Here is a 24996-nt window from a genome sequence, read left to right as displayed (position 1 = left end):
AATAAAATAAACCAGCACACTTTCCCATGTAGATAAGGCAGTGAAATGGAAGGCGGAGTCGTTCCCAGGATAACAGAGAATGATGTTAGATATTCAGCCTTGATGATTTAACATCTAGTTAGCAGTTGGCTTCTGACAGTCTCCACACATTATTTTTTCTACTTTATCTCACTTCTCAATTTTAGTTCTTGGAAGTCTATGTTATTTATATACAGGAATCCTGTTTTACCAGGGAATCCTATTCACACCTATTCCATGGCTAAAACTGCCATATTACATGTTATATGTTTTTGGCTAAGATGAACAAAACAGCAGCTGGCTAACTTTTAAAACTAAATCCTTGATTACTATCTGCACACCTTACAGAAGACTTGCTAAATTCTCTCCATCCTTACAAAAAGAGCTGAGAGTAACGTGTATACCCCCACCCTCTGCTGTTTTGAATTAGCAGCTTTAACCCTCAGAGCCACTGATTATGAGTCTTATTGACTCCAACATAAAGTATTAAGAAAAGACTCACAGACACTTCTCTTGGTTCCCATCTTTCCTGCGATCACTGTTGTCTTCCAAAGGCTACTAAATGTTATTTTTAAATGGCTGAGCCATTGTTCAAAGGTACTCACATTTATAATAATTTAAAGAAAGTTCTGTGTAAGACTGTGGATAGTGCCCAGTGTAACTACATCGCTGATTGTCATCACCCTCATCACCGTGTGTATGTTCCATCTCACAGACGCAGGCTGGTGAAGGCAGGGTGTATAAATGCCTCTTTAACCATAAGTTTGAAGAATCCATGAGTGAGAAGGTGAGTATTACTTTGAAACAAAGCAATATTTTATTCATTTCTTAAAAGTTTACTTAAATCCTCTCAAACAATGTTCTTATAAATTCATATCAGAATATAAATGACTGATAAAGCTTACCCTTTTCAGAGGCGAGACACTTGGCTTTTAGTAGAGAACCAAAGCATATTTTGCTTAAGCCAAGAAAACAAAGCGTTGTGATATCTAGACATTGGGAAGCCAATTGGGAATCAATTTGGGGAGTAAAACTGGAGAATTGTGTATCATAGTCACAGTGAAGCCAGCCCTGCAAACTTAGGAAGCTTAGGCTAACCAGACCTCTGTGCTTTACAGGTAATTACCTATTTAATTTTTCAGCAGCTGTCTCATTAAGCATTCTCATTACTATTTTAGTCCCCTGTCCCTGGATGCATGCAAGAATCTTTTATGACTTTTAAAACGAAAATTATTCTTGGTTTTGCTCTCCTGCCGTTTGCTTTCCTGTGCAGCTGAAGAAATGTTTCATTTCAGTTGCTTGTATCTTTTACTATTGAATAATTCTATTTTAAAAGCATAGAATGTAACATAGCGTAGCATGGAGTGTATGTCAGCTGCCAGTTTGATTCTTGTGAACTTGACTTGAGGGCCATTGTGGAAGAGGAAGATGGCTTGGTCAAGTCTCACTGTATTAGAGGCCACCAAGCACTCGTGTGCATAGGACAACTGCTCTGCTGTTGCAGCAAGAACCAGCAGCTCAGGGTAGGATTCCAGGCCTTTCCCATCCATTCACCCCTCCCCCTTACTACACTAGTTTCACATACTTGTGTTCGAGTCTAACCAAATTTAAAGGTAGGCGTTTTGGTGACAGCTGCAGTTGTTGACATATACTCGGTCATGAGCCTCTTCTGGTCTCAGAGGTCCCTGTGAACACCAGAACCACGGGAGTGGTCTTACAACTCTGTTGTTGCATTCTTTATTCAGTGTCGAGAAGCACTGACGACCCGCCAAAAGCTGATTGCCCAGGATTATAAAGTCAGTTATTCGTTGGCCAAATCCTGCAAAAGTGACCTGAAGAAATACCGGTGTAACGTGGAAAACCTTCCTCGGTCCCGGGAAGCCAGGCTCTCCTACCTTCTCATGTGTCTGGAGTCAGCCGTCCATAGAGGTAAGAGTTCATTTCTCCTTATCCTTTTCAGTCCTTTTTGAATTCACATTCTAAAGCCTCTTGTACCTGTAAATGTTATTTTCCTCCTGCATTTGCTCTTTTGAGTGCATCTGTCCCTTGCGACTCAGGAACCTTTCTTTGTAACCATAACTCCAGGAACTGAAGGCTTGGTGTCCCAAAGCCTTTTTGAAGGCTCTTTCTCTTAGCTCAACAGTCTCCAATTTTTATTCTAAATTTCTTTATTTGAGAGAGAGAGAGAAGGAGCAGGGGGAGAAGCAGAGGGAGAAACAGACTCCCTGCTAACCAGGAAGCCCAACGTGGGGCTCGATCCTGGGACTCCAGGATCATAACCTGAGCCAAAGGCAGATGCTTAACTGACTGAGACACTCAGGTGCCCCGTTTTTTTTTTTTTTTTTAAGTAAGGTATATTTCTCAAATCCAATGATTTTGATTTTTTAAAGTGCATAGTCAACATTTTTAGGAGAGTCAAGGTAGGATAATGATTTAACAAAAGAGCTTTGGGTCGGAGAGATTTGGCTTTAAATTAATGGCTCCATCATCAAATTAACTGGCTGGGTGGCCATTGTTTACATTTCTTAATCTCTCGCCAAACTTATTTTTCTTATCTCTAAAACAAAAACAATATTTATAGTGAGGAGTTCTTATGAGGCTTGAATGAGGTTATTTGGAATAGCACTTAGCATTCAACACATGATAGATACTGTTATTGTTATAATACTGATGATATTAAGAAACTAAATAGAAACTTTTGAGTTCAAAAGTCAACCCCTGACTAGAGAACCAAGATGGCTCTATAGAAGATCAGGATTGTCTTTCTTAATACTGCCTACAAGCTGTAAAAATGAAATGCTTAGCTCTTATTAAATAAATGATACTGGGACAATTGGTTAGTGATTAAAAAGTTAAGTGGAGGGGCGCCTGGGTGGCACAGCGGTTAAGCGTCTGCCTTCAGCTCAGGGTGTGATCCCAGCGTTCTGGGATCGAGTCCCACATCGGGCTCCTCCGCTATGAGCCTGCTTCTTCCTCTCCCACTCCCCCTGCTTGTGTTCCCTCTCTCGCTGGCTGTCTCTATCTCTGTCGAATAAATAAATAAAATCTTAAAAAAAAAAAAAACCTAAAAAAAAAAAAAAGAAATATCTGAGTTCCTGGAGGACTTCATGGGGATCAGGTGACTACATGTGCTGGTTCATATGGATGTTACATGAGTGAAAAATAAGACTATCTTAAGTCATTGTGTTTTGCGGTTTCTTTGTTATGGCACTTTGGTTCTCTGTCAAATAAATAAATGAAATCTTTAAAAAAAAAAAAAAGTTAAGTGGAAAGTCAATCATTAAAATCAATAAAACTCTGAACTTTTGATGAATTTTTTTTTTCATATCCGGATAGTGGGGAAAACTCCTAAGCTTGAAAGCAATGGAATAGCACCCAGGGACAGTGCATGGTCTTGGATTGAATACCAAACAAAGGACATTTTGGAGACAATTGGAGAATGTTGATTATGGTCTGGATATTAAATAAAATTGTCCTAAAATGGAAAGGTGGAGATTATTGACTTGTAAAAGAATATTATAAAAGAGTATACATAATATCATCTAATTTGGGTATTTAAAAAAAAAGAGTTAACGTTCTAAAACTGCAGATTAACAAGAGAAGAAAGACTCAGTAAATACATGGCCAAAGGCTATATGCAGATAATTCAGAAAAGTTACACAGATTGCTAATGTTAAAAAGACTGACCGTATTAAGTGTTCATAAGGATATGGAAGAACTGGACTATGGAGCACTGCTGATGGGAAGTTAAAATAGTACAACCATTATGGAAAATAGTTTGCCAGTTTCTTGAAAGTTAAATATATACATCTACCGTATGACCCAGCCATATTTACCTAAGAGATACGAAAGCATATGTGCATTAAACTCTTATACATGAATGCTCATAACAGCTTTATTTGTAGTAGCCCAAAACTGGAAATGACCCAAATGTCCATCAACAGTTGAAGGGATAAGCACATTGTAGTATATCCACATAATGGAATCATATTACTTGACAATAAAAAGGAATGAATTGTTGATACATGGATGAATCTAAAAACAGTTATGCTGGGTGAAAGAAGTTAGACAAAAAAAGTACATACTGTATGACTGTTTTATATCAACTTCAAAAAAGTGGAAACTGGTAAACTGATCTGTAGTCACAGAAAGCAGATCACTGGTTGATGTGGGAGGGAGCTGGGTGGAGAGGGAGGGAGAGATTCTCAAGGACCATGAGAAACCTTTGGAGTTAATGGATATGTTCAGTATCTTGATTGTGGTGATGGTTTCAACAATGTACACGTATGTCAAACTTCCCCAGTTGTATGCTTTAAAAATAGAGTCTATTTTATGTTAATTATACCTCAATAAAGCTGTTTATTAAAAAAATTTCTTAAGTTTTCCCAGTTGGTATTTTTGGCTAAAGGAAGGAGCCTGGGGAGGCTATAATGAATATTTGAAGTGTGGTCTTTTTCATAGGCTTTAACCCTGTAGGCCAGTAGGGAATGTTCTTGGCTTTCATTGTTACCCCCATAATTATCTTATTGATAAGACTTCCATTGGCACAGCATTTGCATTATTAGTTTAGTATTATAAAATCTATACAGAACACTGTCAAGATAAACCCCGGTCTCTGAAGTCTTAAACTCATTTTGCGCTGATAAAGCTCTTTCTGTATTCTAAGCTTCTCAGTCTAGATGATAGCATGACAGGTATATTATATTCTAGAGGAAAACTTGTACTTTTATATGTGTTGATATCTGATTGTAATGCTCACCATCCATAATGTTGTGACTTAAATCCTAACTTAGGGCGCCAGGTGAGCAGTGAGTGCCAGGGGGAGATGTTAGATTACCGGCGCATGTTGATGGAAGACTTTTCTTTGAGCCCTGAGATCATCCTGAGTTGTCGGGGGGAGATTGAACATCACTGTTCTGGATTACATCGGAAAGGGCGAACTCTGCATTGTCTAATGAAAGTAGTTCGTGGGGAAAAAGGGAACCTCGGAATGAACTGCCAGCAGGCGGTAAGGAAAAATTTTCTATTGCCATTTTGAATGTTACATTCTGTAAGCTGAGGAGCCTCTTCCTGACACTGTCCCTGCTTCATTTGTCTGGATCATTTGTGACATCACATGAACACGGTGCAAAGAACCAGACACGGAATATTTTTCAGGAGTATCTTAATAAGAACGTGGAATTTATTACAGAGCAGAAGTTTGAATTTATAAACAATAAATGGGGCTATATACTTAAAGAAATAGATAAAAAGCATTGTCTGCTGGGTTTTTAAAGGAAAGGTGACTTGCCAGGTAGAGTTTCTAAACTCAGAACCAAGGTGAACCAGGTTCTGGTAAATCAAAAAACGTCCTCCACTGAAAGAGGATTTGCCTGTTTCTATAGGTTTGATTGAGTTGAGGCTGAAAGAGAGCTGTAACGAACTGAAATTTTCTAACAGTTTCTTTTTATTACTGATGCGCAGCATACCATGGATTCCTAGCCTGAAGGATCAAGAGAGCATGTCATTTTCAAAGTCACACCATCTTTCTTGTTACAGTAGGGCAACTATGCATGGAAGGGCCTTTCTTTCTCTGTCCCCAAACTCTACCATCAGTTCTATAAAGATATTTGGAAAAAATTAGTGTACTTCTTGGGAAGATAAAGTTATTCTTTTTTTTTTTTTTTTTTAAGATAAAGAAATTCTTGCTCCAGGGTTCACGAACAGTTGAGTAACTACAGACCAGGGACATAATGTAAAGTTAACAAAATACTATAGATGCAGTGTGTCTATTTCATTACCATTGTCCATATTTATTACTTTTTACTGAATAAAAGTCTTTGAACAATTCTCAATACCAAATGCAACAGTGGTACCCTGTACAGTGTACCCCATGCATCCCTTAGGATGCACAAAAGATACCGTTTAGTTTTGTATCCTAAATTAGGAAGTTGAGGTTCTTTTCTCAGTGAAAGTTAAGAAGACCACAGTTCAGTTGGTCTTTTATTTTGTTGGCATTTTTATTAAAAATTGAATATTTCAGAAAATCAGAATTTTACAGTCTGAAACAAAATTCCCATAGAATTTTGGTATGGAGTAAAATTTCATCTTAGCTCCTCTTACTTACCCTGACCTGGAGTAGACAGTAAGGTTTGTATATCCTGTGGTAGAAAAGGTAGGAGAATATATAGGCTCGTCTCCAAAATCCCAAACCCAGCTAGAAGGAAGGCTTCTGGAATTGGCTGTGGCTTTAGTTGGCACAGTGTAGTTCTTCAGGAGCAGTCCTTGCTGGTGATTATTTGCCTAGGAAACCTCTGTGACAATATGTGTGCCTGGGCCTCAGACCAAGAATGAATCGAGACAGCCCATATTTGCATCTCATCCTTAATGCAGCATGTGAAGGAGAGGGAGATGGTCAGGAATAAACCCGTCTTTTTACTGAGGCTGCACTTGTACCAAGGTGTACAGAAAAAAAGAAAAATCGGTTTAACTTTATTTCACGGCATCTACCTCCCGGGCTTTTTAAAATTTAGCTTGTTAAAAAGAATAGTGAGTCAACTTGAAAGATAAGTAAGGATCACCTGTCTCATCCTTTGTGTCTAGAAGAAAAGTGGGTTCGAAACCTAGAGGTTAGTCTCAAATAATGAAATATGTGGTTTTGCCCACATTGAGTTTAGCCAAGTGGGAAATACACACTTAATTTGGGTTATTAGGGACCCATGATTTTTAGTCTTTGCTCACAAATATTAAAGGAGTAAATGAACCGAAGGGATAATATTTTCAAAAACTTAGTCGTCTTCTACTACATTATCCATCCTCAGTCAAGTGGAAGAATGTTTTGAAATAATTTATCTTGAGTAGGTTTCTTTCTCTCTTTTTCAAAGTTCTCTTCCTTGACAGAGTAAGCTTCCATGCCTGCCTCTGGTTGGCCTCTAATTTCCCCCGTTCTCTGCTTGGTGATGCTTTGACTCAAGTGATCTCTCAACAAAGAGTAAACTGTGAAACATGTGGACAATTTTCATCTTAATGAGTACACACTTTTCCAAATGTACCATAATCATGAACTTATTAAATTCTCTTCAGTTATGGCTGAGCGCGTCTGGGCCCAGTCTCTCCTTGGCCAAAGATGACTATGCGGTGTATTCTCTAGACTGATCGTTGCTCAGAAGCATTTCCCCAGGTTTTTCCTAAGCATTCAGGGGCTGAAATGGATATACAATCATGTAGCAATTCATGTTCTTAAGTGTTTTTTCCCACACTGTATCCCTGGATTCCAGAGTGGCAATGATCCCTGGAGCTGTTGGCCCACTGGAGTCTGTTGGGCATTCATTGTCTCCTTTTAGGAGCTGCAGTCTGGTGCATTCGTTGTGAATTCTCAAGATTTGCCTGTCACTTGTAGATACTTAACTGATATAGTTCTTACAGAGACTTTCAGATTCCCATGATACTTACAACTTCTCTCAGAAGAAGATGTAAATATTTTGGTCTTTGTCAGCAAGCGTCATTACTAAAACTGGTAGTAATCTTTCTGTCACCTAACCACAGCATTTTATACCTTCTCCAAATTGCCATCAAGAATTGGTATAGGGGCGTCTGGGTAGCACAGTCGTTAAGCGTCTGCCTTCGGCTCAGGGCGTGATTCCGGCGTTCCGGGATCGAGTCCCACATCGGGCTCCTCCGCTGGGAGCCTGTTTCTTCCTCTCCCGCTCCCCCTGCTTGTGTTCCCTCTCTCGCTGGCTGTCTCTCTGTCACATAAATAAATAAAAAAAAAATCTTTAAAAAAGAATTGGTATAAATAACTTCCATCCCACAATATTGGAAATCTTTTCTATTTCTCTCCTCTTGATTGTTGATTTTAGGATAAACAGAATTGGGATTTTCTTTCTTCATTTCCTTTTGATGTGTGTTCTCTGATCAATGTGTGACGGGGTCATTGGTTTTTTCTATGAGCCCCGTGGGATTGTAGGTCACGTGTATGCAGATCAGAGAAGGCTCTCCTCCATAAGTTAAATCTGTAACACAAAAAGGGCTCCCATTCTTTAACTTGGAAAAAAAGGAACCCAAACCAGAAGGATTATAGTTTCCAAGCTTGCTTTCTGTTATTTAAGGATCCCACCCCAAAACACCATCTGCTGTCCATCTGTACTAATAATGATCTTTTACATACATAGAATGCTTTGCTGTTTATACAACCTTCTCCTATCTATTACTCTTTCTTGTAATCCTCTTCAGTTCAAGAAACTGCAGCTAGAGGTTAATCATGCCCATGTTCTCAGAGCTAATATCTGGCAGAGCCAGAACTATTAATAGAACTCAGGTCTTCTCATCCTTCATTTAGAGCTTTTTCCTCTATGCCCCAACTGATTTCTCCTCAAAGACAGGAAGAAAGAACTAGAGGCACATCTTCTCATGCTTTCACTTTATTCCATGACAAAGGATGGACGAAGCAAAAGTAAATGTTAAAGGAAATACCCTCATTTTCAACTGCATAATGACAAGTATTTTTCTGGATATCTATAACAAGGAAGCTCTGATTTACCTCTTGGTTATATAAAAGATAATTGAGGAAAAATGGGAGTTTATAAGTATTGTATTCTTGATTTTGGAATTGATATTTCTTGCAAGTTAAATCTCTCCTCTGTTTTTAACAACGTGAAGCATGCTTGTTTTAATGCCAGTGTATTGGCAGCAAAATTCAAACTCTAGATTCTTATGACCAAATTAGGTCTCTGACTGGAAATGTCTTCTATTTACCCTTCTCCACTCAGTTCCGGCTTGGCCGGCTGTTAGTGTCAGATTTAGCAATCTGATTAACAAACGGGCAGACATGAAGGAAAAGGCAGCCTTTATATTGTAAAGACCTTTTGCTTTGCAAATGTCCAGGGATGGTCCAGACAGGTAGGCAAGCAATCCCCACCATGGCTGAAATAGAAAAACTTGCACTCAAGACAGAGAACCCAGTTGGAAAGTATTTGGCAGGAGCTCTTGAGCGTGGCCAATGACAGTTGTAGTACCTGTTCAAAGTCCACTGTGATGTACCAGACCAGGGAACTATTTGAAGAGATGACACTGCTCTTCCCTGATGTGTAAGTGACTTTTTCTTACTTAATTTTTTTTTTTAAATCCAGCTGCAAACCCTGATTCAGGAGACTGACCCTGGTGCAGATTACCGCATCGATAGAGCTCTGAATGAAGCTTGTGAATCTGTAATACAGACAGCCTGCAAACACATCAGATCCGGAGACCCAATGTAGGTTATCTCATTTGGGGTATTGATTCATACTGTATTTTATTTGGCAGTGTAGCATCGGGAAAATTCCTTTAAATGACTTTTGCATGGTTTTAACATCCTAACTAAAGTTGTGTTAAACAGAAACACATAGCACCCTTTGTTAAAACTAGTATCGGAATTGAGATCTCGGCTGTGCCTCATCCGTGATGTAGATCCCTAGACCCAGCATTGTGATGATGTTTATTGACCGTGACTGAGCATGTATAGGCCTGTATGTTAGGTCACTGAATAATTCCGTTTCATGGTCCAGTAAAAAACAAGAGTGAGAAACACTCAGGATAAAGTGACACATACTTTGTCTCTGTACTTTCATCCTGTTTGTATATTGACTCATTATATACATTGGCCACTTGATAATTATTAGAAAGTCATTAATTACAGTTGAAATAAAAAACAAATGTGGTTGGAGGATGTAATCATGAATAAAATGGACTCTTAAGTTGCATCCACGATTTAGGAGAGCTCTAAAATGCTATTATAAAGTATTTGAATCTCATGCAGTAGTAGTTTTATTGCATATGATGCACAAACAGCTCTTAAAACCAGGTTGCAGGTAAAGAACAGGCTTCCCATTCTGCAGAAATCTGTATAGTCCGCAGCCAGCAGTACCCAACAATAAAAGTAAGCAGTTGATGTGTGTCACCGAGCTGCAGGATTAAAAAAAGGTACTCTATTTTAAAGCTCTTTGTGCAGTTGGAGGACATAGACAAACACAGTGAAGACTAGTTAGGAATATTTACCAATATAAAAATAACTGCATCAAGCATGAGGGGTCAGGGGTGAGGGAAGGAAGGGGAGAATTGCTACAGCTGAAAATCATTTGAAGATACTATCAGTCAAATGCAATGTGTGGACCTTTTCTGGGTCCTGGTTTGAACGAACATACAAAAAGTCATAAGATACTGCAAAAAATTTTGAGAACTAATGGGATATTACATGACATTAAGGATTTTTTAAATTAATTTCTTTTGGTGGGATTATGGTATTATGTCCTCCTAGAAAAACATGCTCAAGAATTTATGAACAAAATGGTATGGTATCTGGGATTTTCCTCAAAATATGAGCAAGGCGGGGGGAGGAAGGTGTGTAGAGTTAAAAGAAACTTGGCTATGGGAAGGGAATGTGGCTATTAGGATTCTTTACTTTTGTGTGTGTTGGAAATTTTTCCTAGTAAACAGTTAAAAATACAGCTACTGCACACAGATTCTGTGCACACCGAGTCCCAAGTGGCCCTGAAGTGGCGAGAAGGCATAGTCACCGTCAGACTAAGTTAATTTGAGTTATTCTCAGAGAAGTAAATCCCTGACTGCCCTCAAAAATAGCTCAAGGGCTTTTTCTACAGACCAAGGAAATACTGATGTGAGAGTTCCAAACCCGCTGTTATAATTTCATCCCTGGTTTATGCCCAGGATCCTCTCGTGCCTGATGGAACACTTATACACAGAGAAAATGGTGGAAGATTGTGAACACCGTCTATTAGAACTGCAATATTTCATCTCTCGAGATTGGAAGTGAGTATTTTGAAGCCAGAGTCAGGTGTAAGCCTCAGCCTGTTCTCCTGTTAGTCAGGATCTCCTCTATAGTTTGAAATAATCAGTAAGAATATGTCTTTCTTAAATTCTGGGATGGCCAACGTGCTCCATTCCCCTGAAGAACCTTTCTTGCCTTCAAAATAGTATCTAAAAGCTGAGGCGGCCCTTGCGGGTCTGCCCCGTGTGTCCCCATTCACTACGACTTGGGAAGTCAGAGTCAAGAGTCACATGTTTCTGATACCACAGACATCCGTCCTCAAAGAACTTGGGCACCTGTAGGGCAGCAGAAGCATCTTCAGATAGGTCTCTAAGCAGATAATAGTGCTTTTTTATTTTTATTGATTTGCACTGAATATAGGAATTTGCTTTTATTTCTTTAACTATTCAAAGTTACTGAATTTTCTATCTTAAGAGGCTCTTATCAATAAGTGACACCTTGATTCTCTAATTCTCTTCTCATACTGTTAGCCAAAAAAAGGTGGGGTAGGGATGAAATAAGAGCAGGATCTGTGTTATAGTCAGAATCACTCTAATTTACTGGCTTCACTGCCCTCTTCTTTTCAAGTTTTAGTTTGCCTTCCACCCCTAGAGCAGCCAGTACCCAGCCACTTGGGAAGCTGGCTGTTCCTCCTGCTCCCATGGGAGCTCAGCTGCATGTTGACTTGGTTGTTTTAACCACTGTAGTTTTCTGGTGATTGAATATATTATCCACATACTTTACTGGAAAGAGATGATTCAGAAGATTCAGTGTATTTTTTTAAAGAAGTTATTTATTTATTTTTATTTTGTGAGAGAGAGCGAACACATGAGGGGGAAGGGCTGAGGGAGAGGGAGAAAATCTCAGACTCCATGCTGAGCACAGAGCCCAACGTGGGGCTCAGTCTCATGACCCTGAGATCATGACCTGAGCCAAATCAAGAGTCGGACACTCAATTGACTGTGCCTCCCAGGCACCCCAGACTCGATGCATTTTTATTTCTGTTCTCTCAAATTAGCTCTGGAAAGGACTAAAGAAAACTATGTGGGAATTTCTCCGGCCATCTAAACCAAAATAACAGGGTTTACTGAGTTTATTGCTTTAATCAAAATCATCTTATTTCCTTCCCCCTTCCTTCCCCCACGTAGCTCCTTCCCCCATGATCAAAAAATGCTTCACAGGCTTAAAAGCTACTCATTAAGTGTTAGCCTTTCTCCTCCCATTGAGTAGCTCTCCCCCAAAGTTGACATTATGATGTGGATAGAATTAAGCATCCATTGGTCTAATCTGGAGAAGCATCAGGCTCATTGCCTTAATCCATTGTCTCCAGAGTTCAAAGTTAAATGTCAAGTTTTTTTAAGTTAATAAGCATATTCAAGCAAACTAAAAATAAAACTGCCCTACTTGGCATGGGAAAAAGAAGAGGAACAGTTTGACTAGAAGGCATATCAAGCGGGAGATTCTGTTTATCTTGCCATTTCCTGATCTTATGAATCTCATATATCAGGTAGGATTGAATTTCATTCACGCTTAGAGAAACAGTATTGAGTGAAGAGTTGTGAATTGCCTGGTGATAGCTACAGCCCCGTTGTCCCATTTCAGCCAGGGCCTGTTAGTGCTGAGTCCACTGTAATGTTGTGCATCTTATGTAGCCAACGTGGCCTCCTGGAGGTGGGACCTAAAGCTTCTGCACCAAGGTCAGCAGACTTCTACCACTGTGTATTCCTGAAGAACAAAATTCAGGAATATCTTTTAACTCTTAACCTTATAGGCTGGACCCTGTCTTATACCGCAAGTGCCAGGGAGATGCGTCTCGTCTTTGCCACACCCATGGTTGGAATGAAACCAGTGAACTTATGCCTCCCGGAGCTGTGTTCTCTTGCTTGTACAGACATGCCTACCGCACTGAGGAACAGGGCAGGAGGGTATGCACTCAATATTGACTTCATTTCTTCTTATCAATCATTTGTTTTTGAATTAGTTTGCTGTGTATCGTTCTGATTTCTGCCATCGTAGGAAACTTTATCAGTATATCTGGCAGGGAAGGGTTGCTGCGCTTCTGGGAATTTCATTCAGTGAGTGTCCATAGAGTTGCTTCACCAGCTTTTCATCTGATTTTACGTTTTCAGCAAAGTATTTGAACAAAAATGTCAGAGGACATTTCCACTTTTTTCTTTAAATTACTAATATCTGAATGACAAATAGACAATTTAAGTATTGTTGCCGTAACTTCATTTAGCATTAAAGATCCTTTAGAAACTCTTAACCAGGATACAAATGGTTTTCAGGCTTATTCCGAGTTCAGGTAAATTTGAATTCAGTGCTCCTGACCCAAGTGTGTGTTCTGTCCTGAACTGGAGTGGGCATTCTGCTCTACATTCATGGAGTAATAGCAGATTAGTTTTGCTAAACAGAAAACTTAAATCCAGTTCACTTTTTATCCACGTACTCTGAGAAAAGGATGTTGTTTCATTCAGTGGGTTAGAAAATGTTGAATGTACATTCTCCTTCCTCGAGGTATGGGTTTGTAGAAACCTCCTACAAGATTTAATCCTGACTCTGGAAGAGATTTGGGGTATAAAGTTTATGTAAATAACTATAACATTATTAGTTTCCTGACAACAGATTTCCTTTATGTGGTATCTTTTAATTTTGGTTCTGGTACTTTTAAAGTATTTTGCTGCTTCTTTCTCATGTAGCTGTCTCGGGAGTGCCGAGCTGAAGTCCAGAGGATCCTACACCAACGTGCCATGGATGTTAAACTGGATCCTGCCCTCCAGGATAAGTGCCTGATTGATCTGGGGAAATGGTGCAGTGAGAAAACAGAGACCGGACAGGTAGCTGACATAGCTATACCTGTTTATCTTCTAGTAATAATAATAATAATATTCATGATGAACATTTTACACAGAGTACAAACACCATAAAATGCATCTCTGTCTTTGTTACATTATTCAATGTCTTCTTCATAAGAAATCCTAAGGAAAATTTGGTCTCTATATCAGGAATAACTATACTTTTCCAAAGCAGTTGGTTTGTTTATATATTATGGTTACTGTATTTTGTAAATGATTATTTTCCTTCTTTGTGTTGCCTCTTAAAAAACCTGAATCCAAAGGTATGGCCTGCCTGTAGCAAGTATGTAAGATTTTGTGGTAGGCATTTTGGTACCAAGCTTACTGCTAGTTCCATCCCACTTTCTTTACCATATTTTCTTTTCCTTTTTTAAACTTGTTTTAAATTTATTTTATATTGTCTTTTTTTTCTTTTCTCAGTTTTATAAGGTACATTAAAGTCCTTTTGAGGGAAGGCAGGGTATCAACATAAACATATATAAATACTGGCATGCGTGAATAGTGTACATGCCCTACAGTAGTCCTACAAGATATGTAAGAATGGGAATTATTTTTTCCATTTAGTAATTGACAAAATTGATGCCCATAGGAGTGAAGTGTATCAACTTTCTTATGTGATACTCAGGTCTAATCCTAGCCAGACATCTGATCCATTGTCTTACAACCTCTCCATACAGGAAAGTGTAACGAAGAAGTAGCCCCCAAGAATTACATGCATGCTGTGAACGGTTCCTAAAGATTTTGTGTCTGGTTTAAAAAATAGAAAAGCTGCATTAGTAGTGTGTTCTAGCAAATTAAGCTGTCTTCTGTCTTAAGGCAGGGAAACCAGACATCAAGGAATAACTACTTGTTTAAAGCTCCAGTAATACTAGAACAAGTTGTGAACAGGTTTCCAGGTTCCACTCTTACTACTCCAAGACACCCTCTGGGATTAAACTACCAACAACTCACCGTGAGCAGGATTTGGGCGTTTTTAAGAAGCAGCGTGGCTCACTACTCAGACCTGGTGGCCCTGCCAATATCATTTTCAGCAGTCTGTTTCCTGGGCCTGCTGCAGTTCTGTCGAGTTTATTGTGAGAAAATGCCTGCAGTTGAGCTTTCTGCTGCCTTTGTGTAACGAAACAAAGGGTATGGTCATATGGAATCCCAGAAAACAGTTTCCTTTAACACACCCTTCAAAGTAACATTGAGAAAGCTGCACTGTATTGCAGCCCATCACTGGGAAGCTCCACTTAGGAAAGGATTCTGTGAATGGGATTTTTCCCTTAGCCATTTCTCTTACCAAAGGTTTTATGCATTTTCCTTCAGGGGTTCCCCCCCCCCCTTCTGGCTGTTGTATAACTCTACAACCCTGCCTGTCCATTCCTATTCTAATTCTAAAACAGAGATTCTTGCAGAATACTAGTTAAACTTGATCCTTTAATAGAGCCCTTTGCCGAGAAGCAGCTGTTGATATGCTTTGGGAAAGTGAGCTTCTGTTCTACTTAAAACCTCTAAATTTCTAAAAGGAATAGTAATGGATTGATGCTACAAGGTCACTCCAGGTCAGGTTCCAAAGCCCAGACAAGATAGCTTTTAGATGCCCAGACCCTAGTGTGCTCACTTGCCTTGTAATTTCCCTCAGGATCCTTCTGTGTGGGCTAGGGTTAGAATTCCCTGGTTGACTTGTAGGAGCTATTAGCTCTATGCTGAGTTTTGGACCCTGGGTCCCGACCTACTTTGCTCATGAAGAGCTTTAAAATATTCCATGTCTTTCTACTGTGAATAATTCACTAATTATTATCAACATGCAGATTTAAAATAGGAGCAAAGATATCAACACACAGATAAAAAAATGGAATGATAGGTTTTTGATGGAATAGAATAAAGGCCTGATAAAATTGTTAGACGCTGAGGACATCTGAACATTGATTCTTGTTGGACTTACCGATTTGGCCTTCTGGAGGATTTGTATGGCTCTTGTACCCCCTTGACCCTCTTCACCACCCTGTTGCATCAAGTACTTCTCTTCTCAACAATCCCGGTTTGGGGACTCAAATAAAGCTTTAGTGTTCCATTCAGTGAAATAGTTCTAAAAAGGAAAGATAAGGAAGACCACTGAAAAGGAAGTAGACACTTCTCTCAGCTTCCCTTGTTCATTTATATAATTGAAGAATGCCGAGGGATTGCTTTCTTATTTGCAGGAGCTTGAGTGCCTCCAGGACCACCTTGACGACCTGGCTGTAGAGTGCAGAGATATAGTCGGCAACCTCACCGAGTTAGAATCCGAGGTAAGCGGCTTGTGGGCTCATAAACCATGGGCACCCTGTCAGTGGCCCATCCTCTTTTCTCAGTCCTGCCCTTTCTTGGCCCCTGAGAGTGCCCATTCCCTCCGTTGGCTTTACGAAGAAGTATATTGTGTTGCTTCCTGAACCCCTTTCCTCATCTCTCCACAGAAATACTCTATATACTTAGCCCTTTGGTTTTCTTCAGAAATTAGAATTATCACAGTGATTAGAACAATCTTTTTCCTCCCCTTTAAGAAAAGATAGCAGCTGTGCTTCAGATCTCTTAATCACATGCCAGACTAGTCCAAGCATTCCTGTTCCTGTTCTCTTATCTTGGCTCTTTCAGTTAGGTCAACTGGCAATGTTTGTGTCATCAATAATAAATAAAAGCCTGGGACTTCCATGTAACCGTGGAAGACCGAATACGTGTGTTTATCCCTGTTTCATCCTGAAACCCACAGAAATATTAAAAAAGAAATTAGAAAGTCTCATAAGCTTAGACATATTATTTAGAAATATAGAGAGCATTACTGGGGAGGGAGCAGCTAAAAATGTTAAAATTGTCTTGTGGGGGCAGAAATCAGGTAATGATGGGGCGATTGCTCTTAGTTTTTTGTTTTTTTGTTTTTTTTGTTTTTTTTTTATCTTCAGCCTTTTAGAACTGTTTGAGTTGTCGAAATAGGCAATATGTAAAATTACATTTCCCAACTAGTCTTTTTTTTTTTTTTTTTTTTTTGCTTTCTATTTTTCTAAAATTTATTGCTTTCTTTCATCTTCTGTCATCTGCCTTCTCCCATTCTCATTGTCCTTGTGGGCTTATGAGGACATTTTGGGGTGTGTCACTCTTTAAAGGAAGATGTTATTTCAGCAGCTAGTGCTACACAGAGGTTACTGTCGCTTAGAGACATTTGCGTCTATTCCCCAGAGGCAGTGGTTTGTCATCTGTTTGTAGGAGCTTATAAACTAAAGACAGATGTCAGTTACCCATATTTTCATTTTGAACTGCTAAGCCATTTGGAAAAACTCCAAAGGCTAAACTCTAGTATTACTGTTAAATTTTTTTTTCTCTGCATTGTTCTTAATCCTGCCTTCTCTTTTTTGCTCAGGCTCGAGGGGTGTTTGCCTCTAGAAAAACTTGCTTTCAGAGCATAATGGAGGAGCAGTTCGGTCTGTGCCCAGGCTATCTAACCTAAAGACTAGAATAGTGCCCAGGTGTACATCTGAGATATTTGCCCATCAGTTGCTCCTGATTCAGAAACACAAACTGCCACTCTTGCCACAGCTAGCTCTTTCTAATGCAAAATTATTAATATGTTTAATCTTCTACAGGACATTCAAATAGAAGCCTTGCTGATGAGAGCCTGTGAGCCCATAATTCAGAACTTTTGCCATGTAAGTAATGTCTGGAGAAATGGATGAGGAACAGAACCAAATTCGCTGGGACTTTTGCCCTCAAGTATATTGCACTTAACCTCTGCAGCATACATGACTCCTGAGTGATAGATTGACAGGTTAAAGTGGAAAATGTAAACAAATTAAGATGGGGTGCCACCATCCTGGGAAACCTTACGTAATTATGCTTGGTGGGTGCCCTGATATGTGATTAGCGGCACTTGTCGAGACGCCCTTCCTAGGGGGTGGGGCAGGCCCCTCCTGAGCACGGCTGAGGTGCTGCCAGTACATCAGCTCGGGGTTTGTTAGCAGTGATAATAGCTTCTCCTTATAAATGGAATGAACTCTGTTACTTTATAACTTTATTCACTTATTGAACTAGCTAAACTGCGGGGGTGAAACCATGCAGGAACCATGGCTCTGACAGTCAGGAGGCAGTGTTAGGTGTGATCCTGAAAGCCAGCTGCTGGCATCACGGGGGGAAGGAGCAAAGGCCTGCACAGTGCTGTTCTCGTTGGAGCTTTATGCTGGGCAGCTTGCTGTGCAGCTTTTACTCCACTGCATGGTTATCCCTTATAATTTCTCAGGCTGGTTTTGATATAATTTATGATGTATGATGTTGGAGAAGGCTCTAGAATCAGTCTAGTTTTCATTTTTTATGAACTGGGGTGCAAGATTTGTTCGTTAATTGTTAGAAATGAAGTATAAGTGTGCACTGCCTTCCCCAGGACGTGGCAGATAACCAGATCGACTCTGGGGACCTGATGGAGTGTCTGATTCAGAACAAACACCAAAAGGATATGAATGAGAAGTGTGCCATTGGAGTCACTCACTTCCAGCTGGTCAGTAATGCCAGGCTAACCCTGCCTGTCTTGGCTGCTTGGGTGGTTCCGAATTCCTTTCTCTTCCAGAGCATCAGAGCACCTCTCTGTGAAAAATCATTTTTTCCAAATAAGCCCTTTTCCAGTTCTCAAAAAAATGTGGTCTTTATCCACTATGCCCAGGCACAGTGGTAAGGTCTGGGAATGCAGTGCTAAATAATATGGAGTCTATACCTGTAGGGAACGGGCAGCCCAGTGGGGATAGAGATGAGTCACAATGCTTGCTTTTGTAAGGTATGTTAGCCTTTGCTTACACAGCTAGTATCAGTGGGATCTGCTGTTCTGTGTTTCTGTTCAGTGCAGCAGTCCAAATGTCTATCAGTACACTAGACCCTAAGCTTTTTTCTTTAAATCATACTACCTTATCAGGTCTGACATCCAAATAAGGTTAAACTGTACTCTTCATAGTTGGCACAGATCTAAAGGAAGTGTTTCTGGTAAAGCAAGCACCTCCTTCCCAAGAGGATGAAATCTGTCATCTGTGTAAAAGTGATCTCTTCTTGGGGTCTTTGGCCTATCATTTGCCTTTACCAAATGATATTGAGGGCCTCTAAGGGCACTGGAGACAGTGGGCTCCTTGAGCAGATAAACCCTGCCCTTGTCAATTTTATGTTCTAGTAAGAAAAAGACACAACAACACGTTTACAAATAAATACAATATCAGGTGGGCCTATGAAGAAAAATAAAGGCACCTACTGGCTGGGGGGGGAGGAGAAAGGGGACTTCAGAAGGAGATGTTTGAATAGACGTGCAGAAGAGGTAACAGAACAGACCATGGGTGATCTGGAAGAAGAGCCCTTTTGGCAGAGAGAGCGTGATTGGAATGGTAGGGAAGCCAGAGTGGCCATAGCAGAGGGAGGAATGGGGAGGTGGGCAGGTCCTGAAGTCTGAGACGGAAGGCGAGTTGCACAGGGCCTGGAAGGTGGGCCTTTGCAGTCTCTGCACACGGTGTCACCGTGCACTGCGAATTGGAGCTTGCCACAGAGCTGCTGATTTTCTTTCTCATCATCTTTTTCAGGTGCAGATGAAGGATTTTCGATTCTCTTACAAGTTTAAAATGGCCTGCAAGGAGGATGTGTTGAAACTTTGCCCCAACATAAAAAAGAAGTATGTAGCTTTTACTTGATTCATTTCTGCTTCCCTAAAGTCTGGACAAAGATCCTGTGAAGTTCTGGTAGGATTAGCCTTGGAGGCCGGCACACGCCTGTGGTAGTGTGGCCAGGCACTTGGATTGTGTGGCCAGATCATCTTTATAGCTGCCCGGAGCCCCAGGGGGCACAGGTGGTTCTGACGGGGAGAGGCCTGGAGGCTAAAGGGCCGACTGACATTCCCAGGTTCAGGCCGTCTGACTGAGGAAGCAGGTTGAGATTGCACTTAGAGGAACAAGTCGCAGTGTGAACAAGAGGTTAACTGACTTCCTCCTGGCATCATTCCATTATGTCAGCTCTTCCGGAGAGCACCAGAGGCTTTTACTGAGTTAAGAGGTCTAGTGAAGAAACAAAAACTTTATTCATGTAAGAATTAGGTCTCAGTGAGGAGAGTGATGAGGTTTTACAGCATGGCGCACCAGTTCTTCATCTCACGCTTTTCAAAAGCACATTTCTAGAACATATCTCCCTCGTATAAACCAAGTTCCCATTTTGCTTACATTTCTGTACCTTTCAGGAATGAATTTCACTGTTCATCAAAGACACAGTCCAGAGTTAAGAGTAGCATTCCTCTCTGGTCACATGTTTGTAACAAAACAAGCATTGAACTGTCCTTGCATACACGTCCCCTCTCTGGCCTCCCCAGTCAGGAATGTAGTCTGCCTTCAGACGTTGCTAACATGCACGGTCAGATTACCGCTTTCAGCGCTCTGTAAACACAGTGAGACTTCTAGAAAGGGCATTTAGAAGAATGGTAAAGGGGGTCATGCACTCGGGGGTGGCGATCTGGCCCCTGCCCCAGCCTGGCTCCAGCCAGTCTCAGCCTTCTCCTTTCCTTGGCAGGGTGGACGTGGTGATCTGCCTGAGCACCACTGTGCGCAATGACACTCTCCAGGAAGCCAAGGAGCACAGGGTGTCCCTGAAGTGCCGCAAGCAGCTGCGGGTGGAGGAGCTAGAGATGGTAACGCTGCGTATCATGGCCTCTGGGCCCAGAAACATAGGGGCAGGGTCTGCAAAGTTGGGTGGAGGGTGAGGGCAAATTGGAAGATTTTAGCCACTACTGTGATTGTTAAGACTTGGAGCCTTGTGCTAAAATTTTACCATGTGACAGCTTCTTGCTTCACTTTTCCTAACCGATAAAATATTTCTACCACGTGTCACTGGAAGTTCAGCTGTAAGCATGTGATAGAATCATTGCATCAGTAATGCCCTCAAGGATCAAGGGTCTCTCCCTCTTGTCCCTGCTGTTTGTGGCACCAGCTTCGTTGCAAGGCTGGTTTCCCTCACAATGGCTTCCTGCAGTACCTGGGCCACCTGCTCCAACATTTGTCTCCAGCAGCAAAGTAGAACAGGAGAAACCTTCTCCCTTCCCGACAGCCTGTAGCAGGATGCTTCCCTCAGTGTTTTGTGTGTGTGTGTTTGTTTGTTTGTTGGGGTTTTTTTTGAAAGAGCATGAGCCGGGCCAGGGTGGGAGGGTGATAACGGGGTGCAGAGGGAGAGGAAGAAGCAAGCTCCCTGCTGAGCGGGGAGCCAGACATGGGGCTTGATCCCAGGACCCTGGGATCATGACCTGAACCAAAGTCAGACGCTTAACTGACTGAGCCACCAGGCGCCCCTTCCTCAATTTTCATCTTTCAATTTGAGATCTGTGCCCACTCCCTGACCAACAGCAGTCTCCAGGGGAGTGCCGCACAGTGATGAGCTTACAGGTCTGAGGTGAGACAGCTGTTGGCAAGTCAGCTGCAGTGTGCACTGTAAAAGGAAACTTCTTACTTTGCTTTTGAGGTTAAACCATGTTAAGAAAACAGCTAAAAGTATGTTTAATATGTTCTGTATTGTGAATCATACTTACTTCACCTCAGTCTAAGCAAAAACGAGTAATGAATACCAAACACCAATAATATCGCAAAAGCTGCATTACCAGATTTTCCCATAGGGCGGGAGTGATTCAATGATAATTATGTTTAAGTGGAGCGTCCTTGATGTCCTATTATAATTGAGATTTGGGGTCCCTAGCTTTGAACTTTGCTCTTTCAGTAAAATAATAATAATAATAATAAAAGTAGAACCCTACATTTATAAAATGGTTTTGACTTTCTGAAGTGGTTTCCACATCGTATGATCTAACTTCATTGCACAGCAGTCCTGTGAAGGGACCAGGCAGGTGACAGCATTTTGTTTTGCAAAGAAAGTCCAAGGCCATCTAGCCAGTTAGTGGCAGAATTGAAACTAAATCCCAGCTCCCTTGTACTGTGGTGGCCACACTGCTGCTACTTTGCTGGGTAGAAGTTGTGGTCACTAGGCAAGATCCGGTCAGCACATGAGGATGTAGAACCTTTGACATCTCCAGTTTAGAATAAGCTCATTTTTCCTTGCTGGCTCCCTCCCGTGCAGACAGAGGACATCCGTCTGGAACCGGATCTGTATGAAGCTTGCAAGACGGACATCAAGAACTACTGTTCCACTGTGCAGTATGGCAATGCTCAGGTGACTGCTTTTATTTTCTAATTGTGAAAATGAGAAAGTAACATTTTAATAATTAATTCTTTGCTGGTGGGATGAGCCTCCTCACATTCTCTCCAGTCCAGTCATCCCCTTGTATGCTGTACCAGACTTCTCCCAAAGGAAGTTCCTTACCTGCGTTCATCTTAATCTCCTGTTCATTGTCTTCCCTCTTTCAGGTTCCCTTGTCCTTCCCCACCATGTCTTCCTGAGAAGCTTTTCATGATCCTTCAAATGCTTCCTCCTCTCCATAGCTTTCCTAACACCGTGTACCTCCAAAATGGATTATTCCCTTATTCTGTGCCCATTACACAGAAGTTCTTAACTGGTTCTTATTCTTAACATAAGAATCAGCGGTAAACTCTTTCCTTAATGCAGAGAACAGGGCCCTACCCAGAATTGTCAGGAATGAGGTGCGAGGGGCGTCTGGGCAGCTCAGTTGGTTAAGCAGCTGCCTTTGGCTCAGGTCATGATCTCAGGGTCCTGGGATTGAGCCCCACATCAGGCTCTCTGCTCAGCAGGGAGTCTCCTTCTCTCTCTCCCTCTGCCTGCGTCTCTGCCTCCTTGTGCTCTCTCTCTCTCTGTCAAATAAATAAATAAAATCTTTAAAAAAAAAATGGAATGAGGTGCGAGCAAGTGATTTTTTTTCTTCTAATGTTCTTCCAGTGACTCAGCTACCTTTCCTAGTTCAGGGCATTGCCATGGTGCTTTAGTCTCAGTTATTGTTTTCTCAAACACTGCCTTTTCCTTCCTTCTGGAACTCAGACAGTTGGAACATCTGAATCTATCCTCTGTGTCTCCTTTTCCTTCATACTTTCCATTTTTTGCTGTTTGTACTGCATTGAGGTTAATTCCCGGTTCCACTTCCCAGCGTAAACATGTATTCTTCAGCTCTGTCTGTTCTGCTCTTAGAGAGACCACCAGTGGGGTTTTATTTTTTGTTTCCAAGATCTATAATTGGTTCTTTTCACAACTATCTGTTCTTGATTCTGATTTACCATTTCTCTCTGTTTGTTCTAAGGATATATTTTTTAAATTGCTCTATTACTGTTACCTCTCAGTTATTTGGTGATTCTTGGTTGTGCCTTGAGGATTTCCTAGAAGTCTACTGACTTCATGTACAGCCCTAGTTACTGCAGCTTCCCATCTGCTTCCCTTCTGTATCATTTGTTTATAATATCTAAAAGGTGGATATAGGGAAGGGCAGATTTCAGGATACACTTAAGTCACTATCTTAAAATCCATCATGTGGCACTTTATGCTTTTTTGTTAACCCACTTGTCTTTTTTTTTTTTTTTTTTTTTTGGTAGTTACTTGTTTATAAAAGTTTACCCTGTGAAACTGTATTTATCAGGGGTAAGGACTGGGTCTCTTTCATGTCTGGCATCTAACGCTCTGTTTTCATGTGGTAAATGGTGAGTTGAACTGAACCTCCTAGCTTGTGCCTCTTGTCTAGTCAGGGCTCTTGCTCCAGAGAAAGGCAGAGAGCCTAATGTGGGCTCCAGAAGGAATCTTGACAAGGAAGAGCTAGAAGGCAGAAGAAACCAGGAATCCTGAGTGGGTTTCCTTCCTTTTAGACTCCAGTGCAGCCTGCTCAACTCATCCATTATTTTTATACAGTCTGGTTCACTCTTAGCCCTGAAGCTGTAAATCTATAAATATAATTCTCCTTGGTGAGCAAATTCTGACTCCTATTGCCTAGGAATTCGGAATGGAACAAAAGACGGGCGATGCACTAAGAACTGAAGGCTGCGGTCAGAATACATGGATTATCACGCCCGGATACACCCCTTAACATGACCATGATTCTTGTGCCCTAGATTATTGAATGTTTGAAAGAAAACAAGAAGCAGCTGAGTACCCGTTGCCACCAGAAAGTTTTTAAGCTCCAGGAGACAGAGATGATGGACCCAGAACTAGACTACACACTCATGAGAGTCTGCAAGCAGATGATAAAGGTAAGGGATCCAGAACTGGGGGAAGCACAGGGTAAGTAAAAATAACATCATCTTCTTTAAACTTCGGAGCACGTTTGTGTAATCTTTCCATTCATCCTCTTTTATACAAATGAGACAATGGTTCTCATAGCATGGTCCCTCAGCATCAGCTGGGAACTGATAAGTGCTTGGGGCCACCCCCCCATCTTCTGAACCAGAATCTCTGGGAGCAGAGCCTTCCAGGTGATTCTGATGCCGGCTCAAGTTTGAGAACCACTGAGCTAAGCTAACTGAGCTCACCTTGACCTAAGGCACAAGTGAACAGATACCCAGTAAATACATGACTAGTCTCTGAGGGTGGTTAGTTGTACATATACTGAAAGAGGCACCACCAAGTGTCCTGATCATCCGCCTACTGCAGTCAAAAGCTTTCCTGTTCTACAAGTTCTTTCGTTTCATATACTTCTGCAGTGAGCGTTCTCCACAGCAGGGCTGACTTGAGAACCTAGATACCACTTCCTGGATCTATCCACATGTATAAAGAGATGAAATTTAAAGTTCTAATGCCTTATTTAAAATATAATAAAACAAAACAAAATGCTTTATTATAATTTACTTAAAAAATAAAATACTATTTAAAATAAAATGGTACTCTTTACTCTCTCAGATACCAAAGAAAATTGTGAAAGTTAGAAGTGTCTTTAGCTGGGCCTGGTAGATTTGAGTCCTGTGTAAAAGCAGAAATGTCAGACCCTGATTTGAGGGAGTTTTATAAGATTTTGATGACTTTTATACAAATCAATCAGCAACCCACATTAGCAGCCTATATTAAGGTATCAGTAGACTGTAATTAGCAGATGGACTGTTGATTAGCACATAGAGATGGAATTTATTGCTAGTCCAAAATGGATCTCTCTGTCTTCAAGAACTCTAACAAGTGTGCAGAGGCTAGCTGCATAGACTTTGGTAGGGTTATAGCCCCCATAGTTAAAAGATGAACTAAACCGGTCCTTCCCCTACATTCCTGTTCACATTGTTCGGTGGGTAATTTTTAAGTTTCCCAATTGGGTAGATATGGCTTGAGGGCTACCTGGCCACCTGGTATGGCGTTATGTTCATACTTAAATAATATTTGAGCTCAGGAGATGTTATACAATGTAACACAGCCATGTAGGTACAAAGTCAGTCCTGTGCAAAATAGGAAACAGGGTAGTAG

At 41.0% G+C, this 24996-nt stretch overlaps 1 protein-coding gene across 1 annotated transcript in view; it reads left to right on the top strand.

Moving 5' to 3' along the window:
* Window positions 1-24996, top strand: part of GLG1 (golgi glycoprotein 1) — a 146933-nt gene that overhangs the window by 109467 nt on the left and 12470 nt on the right. Inside the window, exons 6-19 of the mRNA XM_040633580.1 lie at window positions 734-805; window positions 1764-1947; window positions 4812-5026; window positions 9126-9247; window positions 10699-10800; window positions 12570-12723; window positions 13498-13635; window positions 15837-15923; window positions 17250-17312; window positions 18041-18154; window positions 19212-19300; window positions 20185-20302; window positions 21736-21828; window positions 23664-23801. Coding sequence (XP_040489514.1) covers window positions 734-805; window positions 1764-1947; window positions 4812-5026; window positions 9126-9247; window positions 10699-10800; window positions 12570-12723; window positions 13498-13635; window positions 15837-15923; window positions 17250-17312; window positions 18041-18154; window positions 19212-19300; window positions 20185-20302; window positions 21736-21828; window positions 23664-23801 — 1689 coding nt within the window. The remainder of the gene's footprint in view (window positions 1-733; window positions 806-1763; window positions 1948-4811; window positions 5027-9125; window positions 9248-10698; window positions 10801-12569; window positions 12724-13497; window positions 13636-15836; window positions 15924-17249; window positions 17313-18040; window positions 18155-19211; window positions 19301-20184; window positions 20303-21735; window positions 21829-23663; window positions 23802-24996) is intronic.

This window comes from Ursus maritimus, unplaced genomic scaffold, assembly GCF_017311325.1.
Source record: "Ursus maritimus isolate PB19 unplaced genomic scaffold, ASM1731132v1 scaffold_19, whole genome shotgun sequence".
Classification (NCBI taxonomy): Eukaryota; Metazoa; Chordata; class Mammalia; order Carnivora; family Ursidae; genus Ursus; species Ursus maritimus.
The sequence above is the reverse complement of the archived record's forward strand: the minus strand, read 5'-3'. Positions and strand labels throughout refer to the sequence as shown.